This window comes from Leptinotarsa decemlineata, unplaced genomic scaffold (genome assembly GCF_025532065.1).
Source record: "Leptinotarsa decemlineata unplaced genomic scaffold, Ldec_3_MD MMD2_tig00026361_RagTag_RagTag, whole genome shotgun sequence".
In the NCBI taxonomy this organism is placed as follows: domain Eukaryota; kingdom Metazoa; phylum Arthropoda; class Insecta; order Coleoptera; family Chrysomelidae; genus Leptinotarsa; species Leptinotarsa decemlineata.
This window is the reverse complement of record NW_027412704.1, coordinates 3,983,731-4,001,712: the sequence shown is the minus strand read 5'-3', so window position 1 is coordinate 4,001,712 and position 17,982 is coordinate 3,983,731. Positions and strand designations below refer to the sequence as shown.

At 36.8% G+C, this 17,982-nt stretch overlaps 1 protein-coding gene across 8 annotated transcripts in view; it reads left to right on the top strand.

Moving 5' to 3' along the window:
- The window catches only part of LOC111502890 (diacylglycerol kinase theta), a 62,081-nt gene extending 45,584 nt beyond the window's left edge, over positions 1–16,497 (top strand). For 5 of the 8 annotated variants that reach the window (XM_023157062.2, XM_023157065.2, XM_023157060.2 and 2 more), the window contains 11 exons: positions 1,187–1,324; positions 1,639–1,891; positions 1,976–2,169; positions 2,482–2,694; positions 2,755–2,892; positions 3,540–3,863; positions 5,577–5,813; positions 9,185–9,476; positions 9,583–9,739; positions 9,869–9,976; positions 15,087–16,497. In XM_023157062.2, the coding sequence (XP_023012830.1) occupies positions 1,187–1,324; positions 1,639–1,891; positions 1,976–2,169; positions 2,482–2,694; positions 2,755–2,892; positions 3,540–3,863; positions 5,577–5,813; positions 9,185–9,476; positions 9,583–9,739; positions 9,869–9,976; positions 15,087–15,230 (2,198 nt within the window). In that variant the 3' untranslated portion in view covers positions 15,231–16,497. Of the gene's footprint in view, positions 1–1,186; positions 1,325–1,638; positions 1,892–1,975; positions 2,170–2,481; positions 2,695–2,754; positions 2,893–3,539; positions 3,864–5,576; positions 5,814–9,184; positions 9,477–9,582; positions 9,740–9,868; positions 9,977–14,776 lie in introns of all 8 variants that reach the window. The other 3 variants (XM_023157064.2, XM_074184986.1, XM_023157063.2) reach the window with 2 other exon arrangements.
- Positions 16,498–17,982: the final 1,485 nt, after the last annotated feature.

Here is a 17,982-nt window from a genome sequence, read left to right as displayed (position 1 = left end):
TATGAATATACAAGAAGCGGAGCATAGATACATCATCAGGATCAGAGGATTTGCTGATTAGCGGTAATCCAAGTATGGTGCAGTTTATCAAAAATAATTGAGCTCATCAGGATTTCCTATACTTGCGTAATAGTTTGGATCAATTCTGTAGTAGCCGAACAAGGGAGATACTGCTAGATAAACAGTCGCCTTTTTGTAGGGGATTGGTGCAAACACTTTGGAAAAAGCTCTTCAACGAATTTGTCGACAAAAAAATCTATGAACTTAAGAGACTACCTCTAAAGATCACTAAAGACCAGATGAAGAGCATTTAGACATCGATATGGACACTCTGCAAAGTAGATGGAAATCCCTCTACGTAGTGGAGAAGTTAAATGGCTTGATCCAACTTATAATAACGAATATCCCAATCGTTTACAAAAGAACCAAGAAGACGAATTACTCCGTCTGTTACTCCATTTGGAACCCTTGTGGACTGTGTCGAACGTCTTCTACAATCAACCAGAACTGCTGGAAGGCTCAGTAGTAGGTCAGGATTTTCGAATGGTGGTGGTCAAGGAAGGCTAAAGATGGGAAGAGCAATTGGGTTTTCTTGGCATCATGCCTGATAATGACCTTTGAGGGTAGAAGTGTAACTGTATTGAATTTCAAATCTTTAGTTGTAAATGATGGCGAAACAATGTGTCCCTAATAATTGTACCAATATTTGAACCAATATAATTTGATGGGATGAGAAACTAAGTTGACATATGCTGTGCCATATACAGTGGGTAATTTATAATAATAGGGTTGTATTGATTATCAAAGTTGAATGGAAGTAGTAGAAATAAAATCCAACAAATCTCCCTCTGGATCAGCAAAGATCATGGCAATTTATATCAGTTTATCTGAATAGTAGTAATAGCATTATTTTGGTAGAATCGTGTACATATGTGAACAATTTATTGAATATCATGAATTCTCAACTCAACATCTTTTTAGAATAATGGCATGTTTATCGTAACACTGACAAACCAAACATTAAGATGCGAATAAGACAGCCGATAAAGATTGTGAAGTATTGAAGTGGAAGAGTGGAACTAAATCCAGCTTTATCTTTCAAAACAGTCGCATAACGAACCATTATTTCCACAATATTCGCGACATAAACCAATCGTAATCCAATAATATTCTATTTTGTTTGCAGCACGGAGTATCTCGGAAGAATTCAGCAGCGGTGACACTGGTCGCTACAGAGAGTCGGAGGAATATGCCCAGTCACATCCACCGGGCAGGGATAGCCGGCAAGACAAGCAGAACAAAAATCAGGAAGAAAGAGATGAAGGTAAGTGTATTCCAGGGCCCCCACATCAATATTCATTCAGATGCCAGCGTTCTTGATTCCCCCCGCTACCTGCAGGCAAATCTGCTCTTGTCACGATGACAATAAGTAAACACCCTCATAGAGTTAGTTCATTCCAGCTATGTGAATTTCATTTGTCTCTTCCGGTGACATAAAGTCATAATGTTATGAAAGAAACGAGTACTTTGCCTTGTGGTGTTATCCAAAACCGTGCAGATGAGGTGATGAGATAGATGAGTGACTCTATATCTTTATAAAGAGATTCATTAGCTATACACCTATTGTTTTGTTTTCAGAAGTTATCAAGGTTTACGATGGTAACAACTCGCTACGAAGAAAAATCTTCCGGATCGTCGTCGTGTCGAGGCAAGCGTCCTTGAAGCAAGTCTTAACCCAAGCTTTGAGGGCGTTCCACATCACGAAAGACCCGAATTCATTCCACCTCACGGATCTCTATTCGCAGGATGAAGCCGTTTTGCAAGATCCTACTCCTGTGCTCAGTCTGAACCGAATTGAAGGAAAACGAGCATCAGTTTTTCTTCGATTCAAGTGAGTTGTCTTAGTATCATTTTTATGTTCAACCTCAATGTAGGTTCATACATATACCAATTATTAATATGTTTATTTTTTCAGAGACAGAGATAATGATTCGGGAGAAGTACGTGTTTATCCCGGAAAACTCCAGGTATCTCAGGCACTCTGCACCGTGCCTGTGGATTCCAATACATCTGTAGGCGACCTCATACGTGAAGCACTTAAACGTTTCGGATTGGAGAGTTACAACGCTGAAGACTATCGGTGTAGTGAAGTACTTCTAGATAGAGGAGGTATGAGACTGATTATATTCATTATGAAACGTTATAATCTGATGATGTGTCATCTTGAAGAATGCAAAAGTATATTATGAAACCGAATAATATAAATTCAACTTCAATTATTTGAGTATATATGTATACTGAAATACAATTGCGCAATACTCGAAATTTATCTAAATTTGTGGCGTTTGTAAGTCAGTGTGAAATAATTGAATTATTCAAAAAAAAAAGGAAACTTTGAATTGAAAGTTATATTGAAGTAGCACACCCCACACCTGACACCACTTGTCGCAACCGCTCAGTACATTGTAACTGTCATTTCAGTTACCGAAAGAGTTTTGTCGTGGAACGAAAGACCATGGGAGATCATGAAACAGCTTGGTAAGGACAGTATCCGACAGATGGAGTTGATGCGATTCTACCTTCAATTGAAACAAGATCCTCATGGACCAAATCTAGCTCTGTTCGTCGGAAATCTACCACCCAACCTATCGGAACGAAATTACGAAAATATCCTCACTGATTTTTTAGGAAGAGGTAATATAAATTCTCTCAGAGGAAGATACATGATGACACAAGGTTTTGAATTTTTTTTAGAAAATAAATTTTCCAAAATCGGTCCGATCTACTACGAATACGGATCGATGGTAATCACTTACGAAGACTCTGATAAAGCTGTGAGGGCACTTTATACGCTACGCGAATCGAAATACGAAGATAAACAACCTTTGCTTGGTAAGTTCTTGATCAATATTATTTGCTGTAAATTTAACAGCGATAGATACTTTCAGTGCATCGCCGATCCACTGTACTTGGTGGTAGTTATTTGTAATGGTACAAGTCCTTTATAGCGCAAAATTTACGCATAGGTGAAATTTAGCATAATTCACGTTTTTCTTCGTTCGGGTTAATGGCTAGGTCAGTTTTTTGCAATAATTATTTTGCGCGATATTATTTTTCACGGAGATATATTCGCAGTGATGAGTTCGCATTTTATTTTTCGCTTGAAGAATGGGAATCCTTGAAAAAGTCCTTCATATTGAAAATTTTGGCCTGTCCCTGAATACCGCGCATATTTTTCCGCAATAATGAATATGCCATTGAAGTAATTTGTGCATTTTTGTTTGGTTAGGTTATTGATTAGGTTAGTTTGCGCGTTTAACAAAATTGCAGTGTATTTTTCGCTGTGAAGGACGTGACTTAAAATAAGCCTTGTACATAATATGTAACCAACAGGCTATTAAAGACACAAAGTAAGGTTCAGACAGTTTCTTTCTTGATATCATGTTCCATTGAAATTTTGTTCAAAACCAAGTATCGTAGATATTGTTCGACACTGCTTTGCTTGAAAACAATCTCTGAAAAACATGTTTTTCTTTCAGTTATGTTATTGCCCAACATCGAACCCTCAATGATACCCGAAGGTGTACAACCTCTCTTAGTTTTCGTTAACGTAAAGTCTGGAGGATGTCAAGGTTTAGAACTAATATCGAGCTTCAGAAAATTACTGAACCCTTACCAGGTATTCGATTTGGATAACGGCGGACCATTGCCCGGGTTATATGTATTCAGGAACATCAAGAACTACAAAATACTTGTTTGCGGTGGAGATGGTACAATCGGGTGGGTGTTGCAATGCCTCGACAATGTCGGACAGGATTCGCAGTGCTCTTCTCCAGCGTGTGCCATTGTACCATTAGGAACAGGTGAGAAGTTGATTAATATGCATACGAACGTTTGTATGACAAAAGACCATTGGGAGCATTGGAAAAAAATTATAACCCCAATTGAAAATGAACAGAACATTTGGTTTTTGGTGAAATTTGATAGTTCATATTATTGTTAAAATGTAACGAAATAGAAAAATACATCAAGAGCAAGTGCTACTGACGGACTGAGATTAGATGATCACGGCTATTGGAAAATATCTGAAATTTTCTCTTAAAGTTAAAAAAAACCACAGGTACACTTGGAGAATTGTGTTATGTAGGAAAGAACAGTGCTGTTAAGGACTGTCCTGACAAACTGAACTTAAATTACCTCGATCCCAATATTCTGCAGAGGTACTAGTTGACGTAACCAAGAAAGCAAACAAATCTTGAAGAGAAACTTGGGTGATGGAGAAAAAATATTACATTCTCAGATGGAATTCAATGTTTCAAAATAATTGTTATGAAGGAAGGAAAAATAATTGTGAACGAGGTGCTTTTGATAGAGTTAATGAACTGGGCTACCACGGAATCCTGAAATATTCTTCTTGATAAGACATTAGCGCTCCAAAGAGTTGGAATCTCTCTTCGACCGGAATTTTTCCCTGCGAGAATTCATCTCATTGAAGGTGAATTGATTCTACTACGTAACATGGCTAACGAGACTGCGAATAGCCATGATGCTCCTATGATTCCTTGGTGGCTTGGGGAGTTATCAACACAGCTTACCCAGAACTCGAGGCTAATGACCTTATTAGTCGATGTAGACTACTAAGGTGGTTAACTGCATAACAGCCGTTGCAGGAACAGCTGACGGATATGATTTCAGCCTATAAGCAGATGTATTCTCAGATCGTGAGCTGCGTCAGCCAGTCGTTACAGTACAAAGGAAAAAATGGAATCGGCGGAGATGATTCCAGCTTGCTTGCAGAGGTTAAAGAGCTTTTAAAGTCAAAGCAAAAGACTGCGCTCCTCCAAGGCTTCGTTGCTCTGATTGAAAGACTTTCAAGGAGTGATAGGAAGCAGCAGGAGCAGATGGTGCAGGGGCTCCCCTCCAAGGTTTGGGGTCTCTAATAATTGGCCAAGGAGGGTAGGGAGACCAGGCCGTGATAGGATTTCTGTTGAACACTATCAGGAGAAACCCAAAAGGCAAAGACCTCCAGCTAAGAAAGCAGAAGCAAATCCGACTCGGAGTTCGATTTGGCCATACAGGTGCCATTAAAGAGCAGTTTTGTGGGTAACGGGAGAGGCAAGTCCAAGAAAGGAAACTTTCTGGACTATCTGTTCCTCATCATGCAGACCAATAAAGGCCAGAGGCTCTGAAATGGACAACCGTTTATGCAGTCGGAGATGGAGAAGAACGCGACCAGTGTTTCGGGCGTTGAAAAAACTATGAAACGATACTGGAATCTAGCATCTTCATATGAATTGGCAGACACAATCAAAATGAAGATTATTGAATATTTGGCAAGAGTCAATATCGTATGAGAGACGAAAATTTCAAGATGCACTTGCTTGATATATGTGTTTCCAAAATTGCTGCAAAAATTTATGTAAATCGAATCTTTATAGGTAATTTATTTTTCAAAATAGTTGTTATAAATTTCATAAAAAAATAAAATGAAATAATTTTCGAGGAAATTTTAGATACCTACATTTAGTTTACCAACGACATACAATCACACAAAAAAAACAATGGAAACATTTCAGGTAACGACTTGGCGAGAGTATTGAGATGGGGCCCGGGTTATACGGGAGGCGAAGATCCTTTGAACCTCCTCAGGGATGTAATAGACGCCGAAGAGATACGCTTAGACCGATGGACAGTGGTTTTCCATCCGGAGGATAAACCAGACGACAACGTTAATAAGCAGGTCAACTCCACCGGTAAGAAGAGGCAAAAACTGTCCAAAATGAAAGTGACCAATGAGCAAATTAGAAAAGCAGGTCAATCATATGTGTAACTAGATGTTGTTTTGCTGTAATGAGACTAACGGGTACCGATTAACACGTATTGTAGTTTTGATGAGTCACACCCACGACTCTGATTAATATTTTAGGCAGTTTTTATTCATCGTTTTGGTGCATTTGGAGAAGAAATTGTTGATTATTATTATTCCCCACTATTCTATAGAATAATTCTGTTGAGAACATCTTATAGGACACATAAATACCCACCACCTCTTCTTAAACACTTTAATGAGTTAGTCAACGTTTCGGCATTGCTATAATCTTCATCTAGTAGCTAAAAAAATTCTGTCGAATTGAAAAGAATCTGTTTCACTGCATTCATCACAAGACTTGCAGAAGAATTATCTCTATTTTGTAGGTATTAAGTTACCTAATCAAAATACATAAAAATTATATAGGTCTTCTACAACTATTTTTCAAGTCTGCTACCTAGTTTTCTTTGAATCTTCTTCCAAATTGAGGTTCTACTAGTTGCTGAAGTAGTTCGTTTCTATGATGTTCAAGTATGTCATGATGTTTTTCACTTTGTTTTTGAATGACATCTTTTACATAAGGAATATCTTCACCAATTGTCAAGTTTTTCAAGTATTTCTCAATAAACTACACTTGATACAAGAAACTAAGGTTATATTGAGTGACGGATACTTTGAATGAACTTTAGTACTTTTATTTAATTGGTCGTGCTGAACTGCTGAAAATCGCGGGTTAAAAAGAAATACCTTGTTAATTCTAAGCTCTATCTCTCACGAGTTTATATTTTTGAGGGTAGCTCTCAATAGATGGATGACATCTGATTAACCTTAAACATCATTTCAAAATGTCTGCGACAAGAAATTTCATTAACGCAGTGACGTAGTTTATGAAGTAGAATAGCAAGAAATGCATTTTGAGTTGAAATAGTTTTTCAAAAGATTCCAGATCCACATGCACCAAGACAGTGAATTATCTTTACCCAATATACAATTTTATTTTGTTTTTATTTTGATTAAAATGCCGAACACTAAATACATGCCGATTTTTTAAAATATGCAAATAAATATTCGTTACTCAGGCGATTGAAAAAACATATAATGTTTTAGAGGTTTTTATATAATCAACCATTTTCTAGTTTTTTTTTATCGCGTAACTGTGCGTCACGCACAAACGGACTCATTCGGGATTTTTCGTACATATAAGTAGAGCGTAAACAAATTTATGAAGCCAGTTTGACATATTTCGTCATATATTACTAACGATATTTTTCTTTGGTTGAATAAAAATAACGAACCATTATTTATTGACGTTTGATGAAAGACAAGTGACATTACAATGATTTTTACATGTCTCTTTATTGTAATAAATGAAATTGAGAAATCGCTAGTCTAAATATCAATTCAGAATTTCATTATCCATTCTGAAAATTTTGAATTTCTCGTATGTGCAAAACTCTTTGAAACGATTGAACCTCAAGTATTTCAAATCTATATGCACCTGACGGTTGTCAATTCGCATTCCCTCTGTCGACAAGACTTAAAAATATTCTATTAAAAAAACGCTTAATCAGGTTCCTAAAGTAGACCCATATATTTAGAGTGCATGGCTTTTGGTCTAGTTCTTCAATATAGATGCAAGGAACTTACGGCAAAACAACATTTTTTTATTTAAGAGCGCTGGATTTCATCGATTATATTCCACAATATTTCGCAAATAGCAAATTTGTCTGTCTTTTTCATCGCTATTTTGGATTATTTGTCACGAAGAAAGCATTGAAAATTTTCATGTTGCAAAGAAGGCATTCGATGTTTTGAGTAAATATTTTGTTGAATATTTCAACCTCTCTGTTAATGTGTTCAAGGGTTACTAAAACACTGCAGCTTCATGGGCATTGCGTTTCTGCCCCCCCCCCCACTTATTTCAACAATCTTGTCCCCTGTACCAGTTTGTTCTGAATGTATGTTGTCCATGAATTATTTGTGTCTTATGAACCAGTGTCAAACATTCGCCTTTAGTCTTTGTTCCATTGCCTTCCTTTGGCAGCAGTATTTTGTTCAGGTGTCCTCTCAAAGGGCAGTGTCCACTGAGTAGTCCTGTAACTGTTCTGCGTTGATCGCCCTTTATAAAGGTTTCACCGTGCACATTACCAGATATATTTTCCTTATTCTTTATCTTTCGTATATACCCTCTCCTCAATCTAATTCGGTATCAAAGATTTTGGTACCTGCATAGCTGGAGTTAATGATCTGTTTCTGAAATACTCATCGGCTTTTTCGTTTTCTGTGCAAAGAGTCAGTATAGAGTCAATCTATTCATGTCAGCCAGTTTCCTCAGACTAGTCTTATGTCACTTTTGGGTTCATCAGTGCTGCCTGGCTGTCTGTGAAAGTATTGCTCCGTTTATTTTTTAAAGGCCTCAAACTAATGTTTCTTGCGCAACTTAGCATACACTTCAGCCCAGAAGATAGACGTGTACTGGTCGGGCGGATAACTGTTACTCCTGTTACCCCCAAACATGCAAATTTTTGCACTCTGCTCAGTTTATAAACAGTAATCATTTGATTCATATTTGGCTACGAGCCTTAGATATGTCCCTCTTTTAAATTGTCTCTTACAACAGTCAAGGGTTACCAAGATCCTGCTCTAATCCCTGGTGCTGCAAAAGGAGCTAGTCTTAGACAAGACAATATTCAGTAATTTATTCTCGAAGACCTTGTGATAGGTTTGTTGCTGTTGCTAGCCTTCTTTGAAACCGGTGTACTCTGCCCAAAAGGGGACATATGGGTATGCTCAAATTTATACTTCACTTTGTACACCTGCTCACTTTTTCTATCTAGTGTTCTTTCAAGTTCTTTTTCATTTCCTCATCCCCTTCGTTGATTCTCCCTAAATATTTTTAGATCCCTCTTATTCTGCTGCTGAATGTATTGGCTTCATCCCAAACTTGATCTCATCTCGAAGATAATATATTTGGACTTTGCACTTCTTGGACTCCACTAAGAGGTCTGTTTTATTGCTTCTCCACTTTGCGCAATGTTTGCTCTTTCTCATTCCTCTCCTTATTACCCTGTTTCTTATGTATTCAATCGAACAGACGATGTCGCTTGCAAAAGCCAAACGAGGTTCCTTAAATATTTTTGTCCTTCATGGTTTTTTCGCGGGCTCATCACTCTTGAAACGTGTCGAAGCACGATAGGCTCGAAAGGGGGACTGTAGGGGGCTGTAGAGTTGCAAAGATCTAAATACACAGAGTATTCCGCTGTAAACCACAATTGATGCATGAGTTATTCAACGATAAATATTTCAAAATAGCGATGAATTGATTTGAGAAAGCCTTCGAATCCCAGATTTCCTCAACCTGAATTCCTTCCGCAGTAGTGGCAGGTTCGACGAGCGAGGACAATTCCCAAATTTTCGTGATGAACAACTATTTCGGGATTGGTATCGATGCGGACCTCTGTCTGGATTTCCATAACGCACGAGAGGAAAACCCTAGCAAGTTCATCAGCCGGTTGCATAACAAGAGCGTTTACGTCAAGATGGGTCTGCGGAAAATGGTGGGGCCAAAAATGTGCAAGGACCTGCACAAAGAAGTGAGGCTCGAAGTGGACGGCAAGTTGGTGGAGTTACCGCAAGTGGAAGGGATAATTATTTTGAATATTTTAAGGTGAGTACGATTTCGTTATCCGACCGTCTGAGCGACTTCTACCCAACAGTAGTATCATTATTAAACTCTTTGGGTTACTTCATGAGAGAATTCGATTTCTTTCCAGTTGGGGTTCTGGGGCAAATCCTTGGGGTCCAGAGAAGGATGACCAATTTTCAAAGCCAAACCACTGGGATGGGATGTTAGAGGTTGTAGGTGTCACTGGTGTGGTCCATTTAGGACAAATTCAATCTGGCTTGAGAACAGCTATGAGGATCGCACAGGTGAGCAATATTACTGTAATACTAATTCGGAGGATCTATAGATTCAAGAAAAACATTCAGATAAGGAAACCCACGCCTTACAACTGGCTATTATACCTTCTAATTCACTGAAAACTTTTCATTTCGCAGGGTGGACACATCAAAATTCATCTCAATTCTGACATTCCTGTTCAAGTGGATGGTGAACCGTGGGTACAAAGTCCTTGTGATGTTGTAGTATTAAAATCCGCTCTGAAGGTAAGTTCATCAACTTGGTTTTTGTTTTATTTCACTAGTGAATGAAAATTGAATTCTCTAACAGAGAAATATTGAAATCACTTATTCGGTATTTTTCGTGAACACCTAATAAAGTGTTGTTGCCTTAAGCTAAATCGATACACAGGTGTCAATACTAGAGGAGAACAGAAATTAAACAGCAAAAGTATTTCAGATTCACCAAGTATTGGTTGTTTCGAAAGTTTTATGGATGAAATTTGTACTCATGAAGGATCCTGAAAAAATTTGTACGACTGAATCCTGATTCTCGAGGTAACTTAGTAAGAGAATGCGAATTTTCCATTAGTCCAACGTGCCCTAAAACTGAAGTGCAAATAGCTTCATCGTTGACAACTCCTGAACGGTTATGCTTTTCAATGTTAACAGATGCAATTTCCATAAATTTATTTAATAATTCCGAAACGTATTTGTGCTCTAGCACTATTTCCATTCTGGTAGTATAAAACATTGCTTCTCAAGAATTCACAAAAACAGAAACACCAATTGTAACTTTGCCTGGTAGGTAATCGTTATTGTAGAGTGAGGCAAATACAAAATGAAGAGAGTGTCGAATTCAAACTTAACCAGGCAAAATAAGACTTTTTTGAAATATACTTCACAAAACACCTAGGTAACAGGTTGTACAGAAGTTCATTCAGGGTAGCTCGTTTTCAACTCAAATAGCTTCCAAACTATGAGCTTCAGACCATAATGTATTGTACTTTGTTTAAATCTGTTCATCATGGAACATCTGATAATGCAAAACAATTGATCCATTTAAAAAATTGGGACATGCTCTGGGACTGCGATAGGGGAAGTAACATCAAATGTGAATATGTTAAAATGTGTCACCCTGTATACTATGGTAGATGTGTTTTTTAATTTTTCCTGAAAATCATTGTGCCAAAAGTTATTCAGAGTGGCTCGTTTTAAATGGATTGCACTGTATTTATCGAGATATAGCGCTACAAAAAAACACATGACATTAAAACGGAAAAAACTTTTGAAACAACCAAATGCCTTTTGGTGTTTGTAGAATTAGTAAATGTTGTATTTTTGTTTTTCTAATCACTGATGATTTTGTTTTTATTGAAATAATATAGAGAGATGGTATATTTTTCTATGAATTTTAAAGGAATTAAAGTTTACATTGCCTGTCAAAATCGATTAAAAAACCATTCTGGCACCTTGTAAAACATCTGATAATATAAGATATTATGAGTTTTCCTTTTTTCAATAATTATATGTGAACTTCATAAAAGTCTTCTCGAAGTATTCACATTTTGAATTATTTGAATAGTCATCTTGAATTTCAACCTGAAAAATTTTTCTCTGTTAGACAATTATGCTTTCACAGATTACCAAACCTAATATCTACTAGTACAATTAACCTACTCATGCATGAAGATAGATTTGCATCAGCTTTTTTGTTCAAATTGAGCTTTTCTAATTTTCTGTCAATTTTTACTGAAAAAACCTGGAAAGAATAACAGTAGATCCTGGCACTTGTCAGATTTAATTCGTATTTCGATATACCTTTTTAATGGGAAATATAATGAAGTTGTGAACTACAAAGGCCTAAAAATGAGGAGATTAGAAACCTAAGAGCAAAAATTGAAAAATAATGATTAAAATTAAAAACACATAATTAAATTATAATAGCCATTAAATACATCTAATATGTAGATCATAATTCCAATTAGAGGAAGAAAGTAGAAATTTTTTTGATTCCAATTTGAATTTTGTTTTTTGATTTACTTTCAATTTCCTAGAAGATTATTAATATATTTCAACGCCTAAATGAAATATTGATTTTTCCCAAAATTCTGAAGGATATGATCTAACTAGTAGTTATTTTGTTCATCTTGTATTATAATCGTGGATGGTATTTATTTTATTGAACTTCAAATTCATAGTTAGTGAACTTTTCTAACAAAACAACAAATGAAGAAAAGAGAATTGAAACTTTCTATTTTTTTACCACTTTTATTTGTAACTAACGTTACTGCAGTTTCGTCCTATAAAGACATTTTCAAACTTATACATTAAACACGTTAGTTACAAATAAAAGTGGTAAAAAACAGAAATTATTTTCAATTCTTTTTTCTTCATTATGATTTCCTACCACGTAGTAACGGCTACATCCATCAATTTATTAGAACAACACATTTTCAATTGAAAAATAGATTGAATATCTTGAAGATCACGTGGTATATATAAATGTGGCGTGTTTTTTTCAAAGCTTTGTGATAAAATTGAATGAACTAATAGTTTTTGTTCGAACACATATCTATCCCACATCTGACACCATTAAAATATGGTAGGGTTTCCTAACATAAATATTTATCATTGCCCGTATGTCTTACATGTTCTTATACACAAAGGCCAGCCTCCACCAACGACTATTCACCACCAGGCACTCTTCAAAGTTTTGCTTAGTACAAGATGCATATCAGTCTTTGAGGTTAGATTAGAATGAGGGTAAATGTTGTTATACCTATTTTAAACCTTAAGAGGTTTCTAATCTATTAATCATTTTATTTAAATTAGCTTTGTAATAGAATATATTAAGAGTACCCTTAACACCTAATGCAGAGTGATAGAATCCAAAAATGAATACAAATTTGTTAACACTATCCTAAGAGTGTCGGACCTACTGTTATTGATTCTAGATATTTTCCTCTCATTCAAAACTATTTGATGAAGCGACCAGAAGGAAAATTTCTATTTTAACATATCTCCCCTTCGTCTAATATGATATCACAATGTAACATTGTAGTTGAGCTTCATTTACGAATCGCATGGTATGTGCTATATCTGTATCCTACCCCTCCCCCAAGCTATACACCAAATTTGCTTTGTACAAAATAAGCATAAAAAATACTTAAACTGAATGGGCTGTTAACGAAAACTGAATGAATTATATAATGCTGGAACTAAACAAAAAGACAAGATATTCATCGATAGAAAAAGCGATAAAAGCAGTTCAGCAATTTTTTGAACCGATTCCCTGTGCATCATTTAATTCATTTCTTGACAATCCAGCCCACAAAACACATTTGAAGAGCATTAACACACCCCCCTACGCTAAACGTGGTAAATGTTTACACAATAGCTGTTGTACACAATTTGAAAGCTACTTATTTTGAACCCGTCTGGTATTGCTATATCAAAATTTCCGTTTCCCGATAACTTGAAAAAGGCATTTCAGAAAGAAGAAAGTTTCAAATGGAAAGAAAGTTCAGATTGTTCTATTCAAATAACAAAATATTATTGTTCCCAACATAGTTATTCTAGGACGCCCTTCATATTGTTTTCTTAAAATTTTATATGGTTATACATTTTTCCTGCTTCCATAGATTTTTGACGTTCATTGTTGAGGTGTGTCCTACTTTTAATAGAGCCACCTCCATTTCTCTGTCACTGAAATAGTAATATTATCTAACTTCTGCAAAAATTATACCTATATTGGATCAATATAAATGAAAGATAATTGCATATTCAGATTCAGTATCTGAAACACTCGTTTTTGTACAAAATATATTCGAAAACTCAGAAAATAGTTACTGGCTTTCAAGAATAAATGGTTCATCCATCCATGCAAAATTGAGATACATGACAAAGAAAAGACTTACAAGCCGGATAATTGTGTTCTATAGTCAGTCTATACTGCTACTAATTATAGACCATTTGTGATCAATTTTCAAAGATTTAGCCAAGTTGGATTTACATTCAATCAAAGTAAACAAATCCATTATCAACAAAACGTAAGGAAATATGGAAAACATATAACCAATGAAGTAATATGGATTTGTTGGTTATTAAATTGGATACCGATATATACAATCATCTTACTGAAAGCAAGGACAGCTTTTCAGGAACTAAAACACTACTTTCAACTACAAATGTATGCATACCACATCAACTGTCAACACATTATAGAGTTCAAATCAGACCTTTAAAATATTGCTCACTTACATGAAATGCCGGCACAAAGCATAACTTGAAGCAGCTAGTTTCAATTGAGAAAAGAACCATTTCCCAAACTGGAAACCCAAACATCAAAGGCAATTTTGAGAACCTCGATCATCAATGAACGGTTGCGAGTTGCGAACTTGTCTCTTTTCTATTCGGGAAGACCACGGGGTGAGCGACATCTAGGTATAATGAATCGAACATAAAGTTTTAAGGTTACGTCTATCTATTTTGTAATTCATAATGGGCTTGTTCTGGTTCTTTACCCGGACATGCCCGGACTGTTCCTGACAGTCAGAAAACAGTCACTCAACTGAATACTGAGCATGTTGTCGCGTAAACCTTTTCAGTTCACAGACTCACTGATTTTGGACGATTCGGATAGTGAATCGAGAATGTATCAATGCACAGCTTTCTGTGCGGAAATCAACACAGTTTGAAAAAATCAATACTGACCATTGTGTCCAGAGTGAAATCAATTGTACTACTCCAAAAGGCGGCATTATAAAAAACATTAATTAACAGGGATTTGGTTCAGAAATATGAATTTTGGAAAAACAAATGGGTCATTTCAAATAACATCTAGAATTTTGTGATTTCATATTTCTATCTAGTTTTTCCGAAGCATGCCGAGTATAAATACCAAAATATCCATTTGAAATACTTTTCTCTCTACCAATGAATTTTCAAAGAGCCTAATTGCATTTACCTTTTGACTTCGAAATAGCAATACCACACAGAGTCAAAATTTTCTAGCTGTGTACCCACATTTGCTGGCACTTAATAATTGTGAATTACTTGATTCAGGCGACAATGCTGAAGAAAAATAAGTTCAAGCGTCGGCCTACAGAACCAAATATACTACCGGCCAACGGGGAGGGGGGCAAGAGTACAGACGACTAAATTCAAAACTCGTTTCCAATCTACACACCTATTTTCACAAACTTCTGTATCTTCCCGAGGTTATCATCATTTCTGTATCGTCATCGGCATGATTTATTTTGCTTGACCATCATATAATTGTAACGTTACTGCTTTATGGTTTGGTTCCAGTAGATTTTTGGTATAACGATGGTTTGTATGAGAAATTTTCGTATTTTAATGCGCCCCTCCTCAGGCCACCATGTTGAAGAAGATGAAAGGTAAAATGAAGAGGCGTAACACCGAACCGACAATGCTGGTGTCACCGGGGGTACAACTGGTCCCCTTGCCTTCTCACGATGGAGAGTCCCCCACAGACTCCAACAACACCACCTTTTAAGTGTTGCTTCGACATTCGTTTCTTTCGTTTCGGACTGTACGCCCAAGGGACAAGGGCGATTTTTTTTTTTAGTTAATTTTAGTATTTACATAAAAAATATGTATTCGAAATAGTTAAAACATGTAATATTATTACGTTATAGTATGGTATTGTTACCAAATTACTGGTGAAAACAAACAAGTGTGGGGCTGAATGCCTGTTCGAGTTTATTTAATTTTAAATAGTTTGTTTTGAGTACAAGTAATGTACTCGATATTGTAAACGTGTTATGGTTTTAAAAGTTCATTTACGAATAAAAACAAAGCGTACTCTGCGCCTGCGCAGATACCTTGCGTGAGCAACGCTCGCGCTTATCCGAAAATATAACACCATCCTCGAATCTAGTTGGACTACCACCGACTCCAACCAAAAGATGACTCCGATCACCGACGTTTCTGGCAGCAGCTTTCAGTTTGAAAAATCCATGGAAGCGAGGACAGAGTGCAAGAGTGACGAAATACAAGTTGGAACTACTTAGTGTAGATGTGTGTTTTGTAATAGTGATAGCTTTCGGATGGAACCGAGAGATGTAACCCAGAATGTGATGATCGAAAGTAGGCTATGCAATCTTAGTCACCCATCCCAATAGAAGGAAGCCACACGAGTGGCAGGTGTGTTGTTTCGCTACTCCAAGCCTTCAGGTTACTGTCGAGGAATTTCCCCACAGTTCATCGGTCGGGAAGGTCACTTTCTCAAAACCTCTACGACTCTCCTAACCGACGAGCCTTTCGAAGCTTCCTCGACGGTAACGAATGCTCTTGGAGTGGTTTGTTTCGTGGGTAGCGTTTGGTCTTACTATCCAGGAAGTGACGCCTAACGCTGTCGCTAATCTGCCCCTGTACTAAGGGCTCAATTCCTCATGGATGCTGACTGGAGCAAAGTCCATGGGGAAAGTACTCAGGGCAGATTTTCGCGCCATTTGTTCCATAATTTAGATGATATCTTAATTATATCGATGTGCTATATTGTTTGTAATTACTTTTCCCAAGGTATGTATTTAAGGTGAACTCGCAAGATCATTTTGTCTGTTTCATCAATCGGAAAAGCTTCGATCAGCTATTTTTTGATGTTTTTGTGGTAGTCGAGAACTGTCTTTTAGACCTCTACAAAAAACTCAAGCTCTTGATCGGGTTTTGTAGGGATCGAAGTTTTTCTCTGCATATAAAATATATGTATATGTGAATTATAGATATATTAAAAATTGTGAAATATAGAAATATTAAATGTACTAGTTTTTTTTTCTTTTGAAATAAAGGGAGGACATTCAGTAGCTTGAATGTTATCATTTCTCCACGCAAAAAGTGGCCATCATTTCAGGCATAAACATGAGAAAGAGTTGAACTTCTTCAGTTACAAGAACATGAAGCAAAGGGTCCCCACATCTGCTCCCTTTAATTCTAAGAGACACAAGTTAGTTTGCCCTAAAATACTAATTTGCCTAATGAAGGTGATCACTGAATTGGAACAGAAAAAATAACTGAGACATAACTGTCAATAAAATGATACTAATATAAATCCATGATTAATTTTTTTTCAAGTTTCAGTTGTGATTTATCTATTTTTTTGTGTGCTCTGTTCGTACTTAGTTATGTTATAGTTAGTGTTTTGAATTATTTTTTTCCTGCTATGAACATTGTATGTTTCTTAGGAAAATTAATAGACCAATAAGCAGTGGTAGTGAAATCTGCAGTGCAATTTTTGAACTCATTCTGTCCTGCAAAGATCCTTCTTAAACTTTCAGATTTGGTCAAATAGGGTAATAATAATTATTGTAATGACTTTTTTCTATACTTGTTCTGACTATTTCTGGTATTAACGATAGTCTAGGAATGTGTTAGGTTGTTTCAAAAGTTCTGTAAGTGTTAATGAGTCTTAGGTTAGGTTAGGTCCAAAGTGAGTGGGTCTATTCGACCCTCCACCGCAACCCGCAAGGGTTTATTGTGGCTCACACCTATCCACGCTCGGACAAACAAACCCAGCTTCTTAACGATCCGATTAGTTTGTATGGTATATGGTATTTCAGTCAGATGGTAAGAGTACGGCTCTGCCGAACTCTAAAGACCTGATTCGGTACCCAGCGGAGCAGGCACAAAGAATGTGCTCTGTTAATGAGGTAGTCGGATAGTCAAGTTGCAAGATTCCCGCCTTGATACCCACGACAACCTTCCTATATGAGGGTTTTTGCACGTCAGCTACACCTGACGCAAACGTTTGCTAACCTGCTCATGAGGGAGGTCTGTTGGAATCGTAAACTCGACACTCATCTCCTCTGTAGACTCGCTCCTGAACTAAATTTACAGAGAGGTCAGTTGGAGTCGTAAACTCGACATCCATCTCCTCTGTAGGCTCGCTCCTGAACTAAACTTACAGGGAGGTCAGTTGGAGTCGTAAACTCGACATCCATCTCCTCTGTAGACTCGCTCCTGATCTAAATTAACAGGGAGGTCAGATGGAATCGTAAGCTCGACATCCATATCTTGTATAGACTCAGCGTCAAAAAGAATTTTTAAGTTTACTCTGTCCATAAAAATCTCATGAGTAGCTAAGGAAAGAAGGTCAATCACGGCAGAGCTCTGCATTACCGTGACAAGGCGATGCTTCGACGAGAGGGCGCCCGGTATCTCGAAGGTTCCGTAGAGACAGCTGATACACCTCAGGATTAAGCCATCGTTGGGATGCCATTCAGTTAGGGAATAACAGAACCATAAGTGAT